This window comes from Staurois parvus, unplaced genomic scaffold, assembly GCF_062004578.1.
Source record: "Staurois parvus isolate SC_StPar_1 unplaced genomic scaffold, SC_StPar_1.0 ptg000276l, whole genome shotgun sequence".
Lineage (NCBI taxonomy): Eukaryota > Metazoa > Chordata > Amphibia > Anura > Ranidae > Staurois > Staurois parvus.
The window spans coordinates 2,991,303-3,005,574 of NW_028318072.1; the positions used below are offsets into that span (position 1 = coordinate 2,991,303).

Sequence of the window (14,272 nt, forward strand, 5' to 3'; positions counted from 1 at the left end):
ATTGTTTTTGCTTGTGAGGCGTCCAGATGCATGTTGTCCCAGGTGTGGGGACCAGGTGGGAAATTTCTTCCATATGATTTGGTGGTGTCCCAAATTATATATATATTGGAAAAAGGTGATTGAGATAACAGGACGGGTGGTTGGTTTAACGTTAGAGATGGAGCCCAAGTTGTGTATACTGGGGATCATGGGAAATTATGGAATTATAGAAAACTGATTGCCCAGAGATGGATACCCTCGGCGCCCCCTAGTTGTGAAGGCTGGTTAAAATTGGTGGACTGAACAATAATTAGGGAAAAATCAATATATAAAAGTAGGGATTGTGTAGGAAAGTATGAGGAGATATGGAGATCATGCAATGTATCCTCTAGTTTGGTGTTAAACTGTAGAAATAATTAGTGAAGAGGTATAATAATGTATGCTATGCATTGAGGTCTGTGAGGGTGGGAGTGGGTGGGAAAGTGTAGAGCTGTAATGTTTGATGTATTGTATAATCTTTTGAAAAAAATTAAAATACAAATGATTGGATATATATATATAAAAAAAGAACCTTAGTTAAACTTTAGTTCAATTTTCTAAGCATTACTGCGGTCAAATCATCGTTCATTTTCAACAGAAAAATGACAAGAAATTTCGAAGTGGATGTATTAAAACAGATAATATTTTTTTTTTCTAAAGGAGCAAAGGGGTTGGTTTCTTAACCACTTGCCCTCCAGAAGATTTAAACCCCTTCCTGACCAGGCCATTTTTCGCGATATAGCGCTGCGTTACTTTAACTGACAATTGCACGGTCATGCAACACTGTACCCAAATTAAATTTATGTCCTTTATTCCCACAAATAGAGCCTTCTTTCAGTGGTATTTGATCACCTCTGCGTTTTTTTATTTTTTGCGCTATAAACAAAAAAAGACTGACAATTTTGAGAAAAACACAATATTTTTGACTTTTTGCTATTAACCATTAGCCGCCCGGCTTTTAGCCGTTTGGCGGCATCAAAAACGCTTTAGCTTTCCGGGTGCACGCCATTTGGCGTGCTCCCACACATGCGCAGTTCGCGCGGTTGCAGAGCCGCGCAGCGGCGCGATCTGTCACCGACTGTGTACCTCGGACACGGCCGATGACAGATCTGAGTACCGGCCCCTGTTGCCGGCACCATGTGACCTGCTGTGACCAATTACAGCAGGTCACATGACAGTTGTATACAATGGATGGCTTCATTCATGCCATCCATTGTATACTAGTGCCTAGCTGTGAATGGTCACAGCTAATCACATGCACATGTCATGTGATTAGCTGTGGCCAAATCACAGCTAAAAAAAAAAAAAAAAAAAAATACTGATCACTTCCCCAAAGTAGTACAATGTTACTATGGTAACATTGTACTACTTTGGTCATAGTAAAATATGAAAATAAAATCTTAAAAAAAATTTAAAAAAATGTAATAAAAAATTAAAAATAATAAAAAAATTGAAAAAAAATTTTTTTTTTTTTCATACTGTCACCAGTCAGTGTCCCTGTTCACTGCCATGCCAGTTATATGATGACGCTGTACTGCACTGGTGACAGTATGTCAAAAAAAAATAGTGAAAATAATTTTTTTCATTTTTTCATTTTCCGAAAAATTATGACAAAAAAAATACAACTTCAAAAAACTCGCCATTCCTCTTATGAAGTACGTCCGACTGTCTACTCTGCAAAAAGGGGTCATTTGGGGATATCTGTACTATTCTGACATTCTTTGACCTCAAGAAATTAGATTGGCTGTCAGTACTTCAGGATTGATCAATTTTCAGATCTATACCATAGTTTGTGAACTCTATAACTTTCCTACAAACTAAATAATACATCCTAATTTGGGTTATTTTCACCAAAGACATGTAGCAGAATACATCTTAGCCTAAATTTATGAAGAACAATTATTTTTAAACTTTTATAACAGAAACAAAGAAAAACGTGTTTTGTTTTCAAAATTTTTGGTCTTTTTTTGTTAATTTAGCAAAAAATAAAAACCCCAGCGGTAACTAAATACCACCAAAAGAAAGCTCTAGTTGTGTGAAGAAAATGATAAAATTTTAGTTTGGGTACAATGTTGTATGACCGCGCAATTGTCATTCAAAGTGTGAGAGCGCTGTAACGTGAAAAATGGCCTGGGCAGGAAGGTGTAAAATTGCCCGGTATTGAAATGGTTAAACATGTCGAGTAAAAAAATTTAAAAAATCTAATTTTGTCATAAATGTAGGCCAAAATGTATTGTGCTTTGCTAGAAAAAAATCCCAATAAGTGTAAATTAATTGGTTTACATGTATAGTGTCTACAAATGGCAGTATATATACTTGAATTTTTTTTTTTTTTATACTAGTAATGGCGGCGATCAGCGACTTATAGTTGGACTGTGGCGGGCATTCTGACAATGGGGGGAACTGACTAAATGCCACTGACATCACCAGTGACACTAATACAGTGACCAGTGCTAATAAAAAGCACTGACACTGTACTAATGACACTGGACAGGAAGGGGTTAACATCAAAGGGTTAACTGTGCGCTGTGTGCTATTTTACTGTGTGCAGTGTGTGTGCTTACTGTGTCAGCACATTGCTTTGTATGGCTCTGCTATGCAGAGCCATACAAAGCAATGTGCAGCAGCTGTCAGGGGAGAGATCTCTATTGTTTACATACAGGTCTTTCCCCTGTCAGTGATACTCAGCGATTTCTGGGTGCACTGAGGAATCACCAGCCCGGGACCCGGTGATCGAAAGGAGAGGCTGCGCGCATGTGTCCCCTACCCGGAAATGTAAATTCATATATATATATATATATATATATATATATATACACACATGATTTTGTGCAGCCCTGCCGCTCTGTAGCAGTATTTCTGCTATAGGGTGGCGGGAAAGCGGTTAAACCTGGAGAGTGCAACATCTGGTGCAGCTCTGCATAGAAGCCAATCAGCTTCTAGGGTTTTTGTTTTTTTTTTTATTAAATCTTAATTGAACAAGTTATAGTTAGAAGCTGATTGGCTACCATGCATAGCTGCACCAGATTTTGCACTCTCCAGTTTACGTGAATCATGTTCCCTTGAAATGTAAATGTTAGTGGATTTTGGTAAAAATGTAAATCTGTGTTAACTTTTAATACCCAATGATGTGTGAGAAAAATGAGAAAAAAAAATTATTTTTGTTAGCACGATTGGTTTTTCAAAGTGAACAAAAGTTCACCTCTAACCTTTCATTAACTCAACTCCAATGGGTTTTTAAAGTAGAGTAATCCTTTAATACTTCTATAATCTTTTTTATTTTCCACACTCTTTTAATTTAGTTCTCCTAGTTGTCTTCAGGGAGAACACCTGGTCATAGCAGCCCAAACAGCTCTTATGAAATTACAATAAGCTAAAGAGATTGTTTATAGAAAGATAATCTGATTTTCTTTTTCTGCTCAGGGGGCAGGAATGCATTTAGATCAAAATGAAAATATTACGGAACATGCTGACAGAACTATATGGATTACACGGAGGTTCGTGGTGGATGGAAAGGAAATGAAAGTGTCCTCTTGTAAGCGAAAAGCTGATTCAAACAACATAGATATAAAAGAGCGTTCAGTTAGGTGAGCATGTGATTTGGTATCTTTTTAGGTTGGGCTGATATACTTGTGATACATTTAGTGCTGTAGCATATCTCCCCTATGCTGATCAATAGCAAAACCAAATACGACTAAAGCTGGCCATACACATGGTGGAAAAAATCTTACAGGTTCCTTCATCTATTCTATCCAGTGCAGATAGGCACATCTCCCACTGCATCAATTGTATTCTGACAGCTGGCTTCATCTGAACAGTGCCCCCATTTGATTGGAAGCAGTCATTGTTTGGCCATTGATTTTTCTGCCTGACAATTGTTTTCAGAGGATGTTGGGCAGAAGGATGCTAACAGGACCATGGAGTTATTGTTTTCAAGAGAAACTGCTCTGGGAATTGCTCTGTGTATGGCTAGCTTAAATTGTCCATCTAGACATCCTGCTTTAGGATGGCCAGAACTGGTCTGATCTTCACAAATGATGCAATAGATTCAAGAATGGCTTCAGATGTTCAAGCAAGCATCATGCCATGTGGATCATGACTACTTAACAAACTGTACTACTGACTGTCATCAGTGCTCTGAGGTTAAAAAAAAATATTTGTCACAGTACTTGGCCAAGCAGTGGAAATGCTGTATAAACCTGATCAATCACTGTTTTTGGTAGAAATGATATTTCTACATGGCAAATAATTTATTAGCAGGTGTAGTAGAATAATAGAAATCCAACAGACCCAACAGTCATGACATGCATGCTGCTGATTCTGTGTAATTGAATCACTAATTGAAAGGGGCATGTTCAAAATAATAGCAGTGTGGAGTTCCATTAGTGAGGTCATTCATTCTTTGAAAAACAGGTGGCAATTATTGCCCTTATTTAAGGAAGGAAGGCAGCAAATGTACATGCTGGTTACAGTGCATTTCTCTCTGAAATTCTGAGGAAAATGGGTCGTTCCAGACATTGTTCAGAAGAACATTGATTAAAAGGTTGATTGGAGAGGGGAAAACATATAAAGAAGTACAGAAAATGATAGGCTGCTCAGCTAAAATGATCGCAAATGCTTTAAAATGGCAACCAAAACCTGAAAGACGTGGAAGAAAGCGAAAAACTACCATTTGAATGGATAGAAGAATAGCCAAAATGGCAAGGACTCAGCCAACAATCAGCTCCAGGAAGGTCAAAGAAGGTCTAAAGTTACCTGTGAGTACTGTTACAATTAGAAGACGCCTATGTGAAGCCAAGCTATCTGCAAGAAGCCCCCGCAAAGTCCCACTGTTGAAAAAAAGACATTTTGTGGACTGATGAAAGTAAGATTGTTTTTTTTGGGTCTAGTGGCCGGAGACAGTTTGTCAGACGACCCCCAAACACTGAATTCAAGCCACAGCACACTGTGAAGACAGTGAAGCATGGTTGTGCAAGCATCATGATATGGGGATGTTTCTCATACTACAGTGTTGGGCCTATTTATCACATACCAGGGATCATGGATCAGTTTGAATACATCAGAATACTTGAAGAGGTCATGCTGCCTTATGCTGAAGAGGAAATGCCCTTGAAATGGGTGTTCCAACAAGAAAACGACCCCAAACACAACAGTAAACGTGCAACATCTTGGTTCCAGACCAACAAGATTGATGTTACGGAGTGGCCAGCCCAATCCCTGGATCTTAATCCAATAGAAAACTTGTGCAGTTTCTGAGGCAAAACCAAGAAATAGAGAAGAACTGTGGAATGTAGTCCAATCATCCTGGGCTGGAATACCTGTTCACAGGTGCCAGAATTTGGTTGACTCCATGCAACACAGACGTACAGCAGTTCTCAGAAAAAGTGGTTATACAACTAAATATTCATTAAGTGATTCAAAGGAAAGCAAAATCTTCTAACATTTTTCAGTTTATATAGTGAATGTTTGAGTTTGTAAAGAAGAATACAAACACTGCTCTTTTTTTGAACAGTCTAATATTCACCTTTCTTCAATTTTTTTAGCAGAACAACACAAATTTGATATATTTTTCTTCATGTTTTGATTTGGAATGGAATGTGTAGTGTTCCCAATGCATTTGTGTGTATGGAAATAAAAGCTATTAGAAGGATTTTGAGCTTCATTCACTTTTTTCAACACACTGCTATTTATTTGAACACAACTGTATATATATATATATATATATATTTATATTTTTTTTGGCCTCCTTTCTCTTCCACTCAGTTTGAGTGGAGGAAACCCAAACAATAGCAGACAACTAACCACCAGGAATGACTACACAGAAATGTGGCAATCTAAGCAGCACTTCCTGTGCCATTGTATCACGTAGGTTGATTCCCTCTAAATTGTCAACTTGCATCATGGCATAATGCTTTGGGGTCTGGATACAACTTAATGGACTAAGACCCAGATGTATAGCAATTTCACAAATTAGTTGCCAGTTTTGGAATTTGCAATATATTTGTGTGCCTGTACATCAGATAGAAGAGAGGATAGCTCATTCTCTGAACTTTTCTTGTGCATTAGCACTGCTTTAATTTGGCACAAACAACAAAGGACTATGGGAGGTGCAAGAAAATGGGAGGAAAGTTTTAATATAATGAGACTGGCGTTTCATTCTAATAAATTTGTTGAAGATAAGATATTGCATCAAGATTGCATGGTCACTGCTCAAATACGACTTTGCAGTAAGAGCTTTAGTTTTCATGTTTTCTCAAATGGAATGGCTCTTGGCAGACATCTCACCAAGAACAAGGATTGAGACATCTGCTTGTATTCATATGACTAAACTCTGTCACCTACAATGATCACCTTTGATCACAATGATCAGTTGGGCCAATGAGTGTATGTGGCACAACTAAAATGAAAGCTGTGGTATATTCTGCCCATATAAAAATAAAATTATTGACTTATAGGCAACATGTATTAAATACCTCTGTGTAGCAGTCATTTCCAATGTGGGAATGTGCGCTTCCGCATGTGTATGATTATTGGTTGGTCCAATCGATGGTTGAGTTAGTGGCATTGCTTGCTTTTACTGTGCAAAGTAAGACTAATGTATAAGTTATGATAATTTATGACTGACAATGTATGACTAACTAACTTATGACTTACATTATACCTAATGGGCAGCCAGGTAGTCTCTATGGGGGAAATTTCAATAAGACTGGAGCAGACACAAAATGGAGCAGCAGTGCATAATAACCAATCAGTTTCTAGCCTCAGCTTGTTCATTTAAGGTTTGAAAGCTATGAGCTGATTGGTTGCCATGCACAACTGCTCCAGATTCTTTGCTTCAGTCTTAGTAAATATTCCTCTGCTGCAGATTCTTTCTGCTCCAGTCTTACTAAATTCCCCTCTATGGTTCAGTATGTTAAAGTGAACAATGTCAAGAAATCATCCAGGAAATGTATTTGGTAATCTATCAGTCTGGACAGTACCACAGTATTTAGTCATCACGAGGTTGTTATGTTCACATGGATTTTTTTTCAGATATAACAAAATGTTTACCGAACCATAACTACCGAACCATAATTTCATAACTACTTTTTTTTGCCTAGGTAAGCTGAACTTCAGTTAATTATGTTTCCTGCTTATAACACACTGTATGTGTTGACACTTGCCTGAAGATTCAATGCCATCCTTTAAGTGCCCCACCAAGTAGAGTATACAGTTGGTAATAGGCAAACTATAGACATTCCCATTTTCCAGGCTGTACCTTAATTTGAGGAGTTGCGCGTGGCTCACCTGCATTAGAACATTCCATGTAACTAGTGGCTGATTGATTGGCTATAATCTTATGAATCATAACTGAATTCAGAATGGCTGGCTTCACTCTGTACAGCCATACTTATTAAAGTGTACCTGTCTTCAAAATACCGTATGTGCTACAGTCATGGTCAAAAGTATTGGCACCCCTGCTTTTGTGTCATATAATGCACCACTTCACCCAGAAAATTGTTGAAATTACAACTGTTTAGGCATTCTCATGTTTATTTCTCTTCTTTGTATTGGTATGACACAAAAAAGTGGATAAACAAAAAGCCAAATCTGGCACATTCCACACAAAACCCCAAAAATGGACTGGACAAAATCATAGGCATCTTCTCAAAATTAAGAAGAAATAATTGCATTCCAGGTTTGTGATACCCCTGTAATTTGAAATTAAACTCACCTGTATCAATTACCGGGTGCTGACAATATATAAATCACACCATCAACTAGCTAAAATGGTGAAAAATTGACTCAACCTTTCTGTTGTGTGTCTCTGTCTGCCACATGGAGCATGGAGAAGAGAAAGGGCAGCACAGAAATGTCTTAGGATTTGAGAACAAAAATTGTGGAAAGGCATGGCCAAACTCAAGGTTACAAGCCCATCTTCAGAGATCTTAATGTTCCTGTGTCTACTGTCTCCATGGATGTGGATGAAAGAGAAAAATTGATCAAAGATTGCAACAAAGGATTGTTTGAATGGTTGATAAAGAACCTTGATCAGCTTCCCCACAAACTCAAGCTGACCTTCAGGCATAATGTACAACTGTGTCATCTCGCTCTATACGTCACCATCTGAATGAAAAGGGACGCTATGGTAGGAATTGCAGGAAGACCCCACTGCTGAGACAGAAACATAAAAAAAGCCAGATTAGAATTTGCCAAAACTTACTAGAGGAAGCTAAAATCCTTTTGGGAGAATGTGCTGTGCACAGATGAAACAAAATTACAGCTTTTTGGTCAAGCCCATCATTCTACTGTTTTTATAAAAATACAGTCCCTACAGTCAAACATGGTGGAGGTTCACTGATGTTTTGGGGTTGCTTTGCTGCTTCAGGCACTGAATGTCTTAACCATGTGCATGGCATTATGAAATCTGAAGACTACCAAAGAAATCTGGGGTACAATGTAGGGCCCAGTGTCAGAAAGTTGGGTCTCCATCAGAGGTCATTGGTCTTACAGCAGGATAATGACCCAAAGCACACATCAAAAAGCACAGAGAAATGGTTTCAGACAAAGCGCTGGAGAGTACTGAACTATCCAGATCTCAATCCCATAGAGCACCTGTGGAGAGATCTCAAAACAGCAGTTGGGAAAAGGAACCCTTCCAATATGAGAGACCTGGAGCAGTTGGCAAAAGAAGAGTGCTTCAAAATTCCAGTACAGAGGTGTAAGAAACTCATTGATGGTTACAAGAAGCGATTGATTTCAGTCATTTTTTCCAAGAGTTGTGTTAACAAATATTAACAAATAACAAATATTAAATTGAGGTGTCAATAATTTTGTCCAGTCCATATTTGGGGTTTTGCGTAGAATGTGTCAGATTTGGCTTTTTTAAATTTAAAAAGTATTTGCGATTGGTAAAAGATATATATAAATATACTGAAAATTAATGAATTTTTGAGTGCAGCAACCAAAAAAAAGTTAGAATACTAAACTCACAAATATATGCTGTCCACCTGGTGCGCTACTCAATTATCACATAAATGCAAAAACAACAAATCAATTACCGTATTTTTCGCTCCATAAGACGCACTTTTTTTCCTCGGTCCAGCGCTGTACAGTCTTCCCGCGCCAGCATCTTTAGTTTGAGCGAGAAGCACTGCGCTTTGTGAATGGCCTGGCGTCTTCTGGGACCTGTCATGTGTCCCAGAAAATGCCGGGCCATTCACAAAGTGCGGCGCTTCTCAAGCATGTGCAGTGGGCACCCGGCTATCACAGCCGGGTGCCCACACTAAAGGGAGGACAACTCAAATTCAGGTACCCAATCCCCCTCCATCCCCAAAGGTCCAAAGTCTCTGGTCATCTCCTGTACTGTCTGCAGTCTCTGGTCATCTCCTGTACTGTCTGCAGTCTCTTGGTCATCCCCTGTACTGTCTGCAGTCTCTGGTCATCTCCTGTTCTGTCTGCAGTCTTTTGGTCATCCCCTGTACTGTCTGCACTCTCTGGTCATCTCCTGTACTGTCTGCAGTCTATTGGTCATCTCCTGTACTGTCTGCAGTCTCTGGTCATCTCCTGTACTGTCTGCACTTTCTGGTCATCTCCTGTACTGTCTGCAGTCTATTGGTCATCCCCTGTACTGTCTGCAGTCTCTGGTCATCTCCTGTACTGTCTGCAGTCTCTGGTCATCCCCTGTACTGTCTGCAGTCTCTGGTCATCTCCTGTACTGTCTGCAGTCTATTGGTCATCCCCTGTACTGTCTGCAGTCTCTGGTCATCTCCTGTACTGTCTGCAGTCTCTTGGTCATACCCTGTACTGTCTGCAGTCTCTGGTTATCTCCAGTACTGTCTGCAGTCTCTTGGTCATACCCTGTACTCTCTGAAGTCTCTGGTCATCTCCTGTATTGTCTGCAGTCTCTTGGTCATCCCCTGTACTGTCTGCAGTCTATGGTCATCTCCTGTACTGTCTGCAGTCTCTTGGTCATACCCTGTACTGTCTGCAGTCTCTGGTCATCCCCTGTACTGTCCGTAGTCTCTGGTCATCCCCTGTACTGACCACAGTCTCTGGTCATCCCCAGTACTGTCTGCAGTCTCTGGTCATCTCCAGTACTGTCTGCAGTCTCTGGTCATCCCCTGTACTATGTCCACAGTCTCTGGTCATCTCCTGTAGTGTGTCTGCAGTCTCTGGTCATCTCCTGTACTGTGTCCGCGGTCTCTGATCATCTCCTGTAGTGTGTCCGCAGTCTCTGGTCATCTCCTGTACTGTGTCTGCAGTCTCTGGTCATCTCTTGTATTACATCCGCAGTCTCTGGTCATCTCCTGTACTGTACCTGCAGTCTCTGGTCATCTCCTGTACTATGTCCGCAGTCTCTGGTCATCTCCTGTACTATGTCTGCAGTCCATTGGTTCAGAATATTTTTTTTCTTGTTTTTCTCCTCTGAAACCTAGGCGCATCTTATGGAGCAAAAAATATGGTAAATATGAGTGTATGAGTCTCAAAATCCAAATATTATCAGTGCAGTTCAGCAAATTAAATGATAGACATGCTCAATCCATATATCATCCAACAATAATGACAAAAACACATTTAGGAGTAAACCATTGTGCTTCCACCACCAGACAAATGCTTAGCCTCTTACCAGAAACATTGAGATTCAGAGCGCATATCAGTCAGGCACCAAGGTACCAATGTTTGCATGCATGTGATGTCACCGGCAAAACCCCGCCCGGTGGGGGCTTTGCCGGTGACGACACATGCATACAATCATTCGTACATTGGTGTCTGACTGATATGCGCTCTGAATCATTTTATATGTGAGTATATGTCCAAATTTTAAATAAACATTTTGTACGGTACAACACTATGGTGGCTCCTATAGAAACCTTTTTTGGAGGGACGTTGTACCTTCTTTGATGGAAATCTTTATCCACTTGTGAGCATTCAGTGAGGACGAGAGGATATTTAGCTGAAAGCACGGTCAGCACGGACCAAAGGGCACACAGGCGTAGATTGACCTCGTGTTAATGAGATCAATGTTTCTGGTAAGAGGCTAAGCATTTGTCTGGTGTTGGAAGCACGTTGGTTCACTCCTAAATGGGTTTTTGTGATCACCATTGGATGATGTGTGGATTAAGCATTTAATCTATTGGACTGCACTGATTATATTTGTATTTTGGGACTCAAATACTCATTTAATTGATTTGTTGTTGTTTCATTTCTGTGATAACTGAGTAGCACATCAGGTGAACAGCATAGATTTGGCTTTTTGTTTCACCACTTTTTTGTGTCATACCACTACAAACAAAAGAAATAAACATGAGAATGCCTAAACATTTGTCATTGCAACAATTTTCTGAGTGAAGTGGTGCATTATCTGACAGAAATGCAGGGGTGTCAATTTTTGTGGCCATGATAGTACAACAAATCACAAGATACTAATCATGCCAGATTAAGAGTTCCAGGAGCCCAAGAGCCAATGTGTAATAAAACCTGGCATCTGGAGCATTTTCCTATTCCTGTTCATATGAATAGCTCTGTTTTCTCTGCAGAGCCCTGTGGAATAGCTGATTGCTACATAAATGAATTTATCCATTTTCTGGCTCCTGGATTTAACTGCCTTGGTTCTGACATTCTTTGTCAAAGGGCTACTCTATTATACACAAACAGCCCAATAAGGCTGCGGAAAGAACAATAACGATATGCTATTAGGCACAGCAGCCAATCAGATCAGTTGCTAGGGATTACTGCATTTGCACGTTATGAATGCTCTTTTGCGCTGCCTTAGTAAATAGAAAGAAAAGGGATTGCTGCATTTTGCATATCATTAATGCTCTTTGCACTACCTTAATAAATAATAAATGAGCCAGAAAGTGACGTCATTGAGTCAAAAGAAACAAACAAACCTTTTCATCCACCTCGACACAAAAAAGGATGATTACATTTTGCGTAGGCAATGAATATATACCATTTGCACGGAAATCTGTCACAGTGTAGCTGTGCGGCTGTTAACTGCCTATCTGCTGTATTGTCAGTCTGTGTCCTCTTTATGCTCTTGAGCAAAGGGCTCTTAAAAATCAACGGATGAAGCGCTCATCTAATGTATTTTGCAGGCGTCAAGAGCTTCAGCAGTTGAGACTGTTGCAGAAAGAAGAGATGAAAGCCCAGAGTCAGCTGGAGCAACGAATGCAGAGGGAGAGGGAGATCATGTTCCGTCACATCGAGCAGGAGATCATAGTAAGAAGTGTCACAATACATAGATGTTGATGATGCTGGCGTGTTCCCATAGTAATCCCTGAATGGAGGATGTCAGGGCACCATCAAGGCCAGACTAGAAATGTTTACAGGAATCTGTTGCTTTGTGTTAAACTGACAATAGGGAAAATCTAATATAGATGAGAGAAGTGCTTGATGGTTTTACCCAAGGATCGAGAATCATTGCAGGGATTAGTCAGGGTTAAAGCTTAGGCCTGCATGTGTTCGGTGCTAGTGATCATTTTGCACTCCCAGGGAAAGAAGCAGTATTATGAACGAGAGATTGAGGCCCTGGAGAGACAGATGGAGCAGACACGGGCACGGAGGGAGCAAGAGCACACCAACCGCCTGCGACAAGATGCACTCCGTCTCCGAGCTCAGCACCAGAAGGAGAGGAGCAAGAGGAGGGCAGAGCTAAAGGACAAGGTGCAGGAGGTGAGACTACTCTCAAAACATTTGTCTTTTTGCTTTTACTTTCCTGTTGCAACTGAAAAAAAAAAATCTTAATATCAATTTTGAAGCATAGGACAAGTCTTTGATGTGTTGCATTGCTGCGAGAATCAACAGGAAAATCTGCTTGTCTCTTTCTTTAGATGTTTGTTTCATCTCCCAATATGTCTACAATAAGTTGTGTCTGGTTTCTACTTAGCAACTAATTCAATTATGTTTTAAATGTTCAAACCTGCTCTGAAAAAAAAAATGACAGCTGTACCTAATTCTTATTGTTCTACAGGATTTATGTAGCACAGCTGGTTTACAGAATAAAGGGAGACAGTAATGTTATGACAGAATTCAAGATGAGATTAATTGCTATTCAGTCTTTATTTCACAGATATAGATATACACTCATCGGCCACTTTATTAGGTACATCTTGCTAGTGCCAAGAAACTATCACCCACACCATTGCACCACCACCACCACCTCCAGCACCACCACCAGCCTGAACCTTTGATACAAGGCAGGATGGATCCATGCTTTCATGTTGTTTATGCCAAATTCTGACCCTATCATCTGAATGTTGCAGCAACCAGTCTGCCCATTCTCCTCTGACCTCTGATGTCAACAAGGCATTATCATCCACACAACTGTCACTCACTAGATATTCTCTCTTTTTCAGACCATTCTCTGTAAACCCTAGAGATGGTTGTGCATGAAAATACCGGTAGATCAGCAGTTTTTTTAAATACTCAGACCAGTCTGCATGGCACCAACAATGTTCAAAGTCACTTAAATCCCCTTTCTTTCCCATTCTGATGCTCAGTTTGAACTTCAGCAAATCATCTCCACCACGTCTGGATGCCTAAATGCATTGAGTTGCTGCCATGTGATCGGCTGATTAGCAATTTGTGTTACCAAGGAATTGAACAAGTGTATCTAATAAAGTGGCCAGTGAGTGTATTAGACACAGGGGTTTGATTATTAAAGCTGGAGAGTGCAAAAACCGGCTCACTTCTGCATAGAAACCAATCAGCTTCCAGGTTTTATTACCAGAATTTAATTGAATAAGCTGAGGTGCAGAAGTGAGTCTGATTTTGCACTCTCCAGCTTTAGTAAATAAACCCTGCAGTGACATCAGTTCACTCAAGCATAATGCATGATGTTCAGCACTGTGCATTATAAATAAAACAAGAAAAGCTACAATTTCTGGGGAAATTGTGTGAAGTGTTCTTGCCTCCACCAGTATTCTACAACTGGAGTGGGCGGAGTAACTGGGTGGAGTGGCTTGTCACTCTGCTGCCAGCTCACACACCTGGGTTCCTATGGCAACTCACTCTACAGCAAGGGCAGAGAAGAGCGGTTAAAAACAAACTGCTCCAACTTGCTCACTTCACTGGTGGTTGCCATCTTCAAACGGTTGTAGTTTAAAAATTATAAATCCTACACTGAAGTGCTTTATATTGTAAGAATAACAAGACCCAGACCTACATTTTGATGCATAGTATGTCTCTGAAATATTAAAAATGAAGGCACAGTCACAGTTTAGAAATTGCCCTTCAAATTTGAGGTGGCTAGAGTGGAGTTTCAATAAAT

General features: G+C 40.0%; 1 protein-coding gene across 1 annotated transcript in view; it reads left to right on the forward strand.

Annotated features, from left to right (window-relative positions):
• LOC149459047 (uncharacterized) overlaps positions 1 to 14,272 on the forward strand; it is an 84,127-nt gene that overhangs the window by 33,147 nt on the left and 36,708 nt on the right. The window contains exons 10-12 of the mRNA XM_089681716.1: positions 3,442 to 3,605; positions 12,099 to 12,222; positions 12,496 to 12,675. Coding sequence (XP_089537842.1) covers positions 3,442 to 3,605; positions 12,099 to 12,222; positions 12,496 to 12,675 — 468 coding nt within the window. The remainder of the gene's footprint in view (positions 1 to 3,441; positions 3,606 to 12,098; positions 12,223 to 12,495; positions 12,676 to 14,272) is intronic.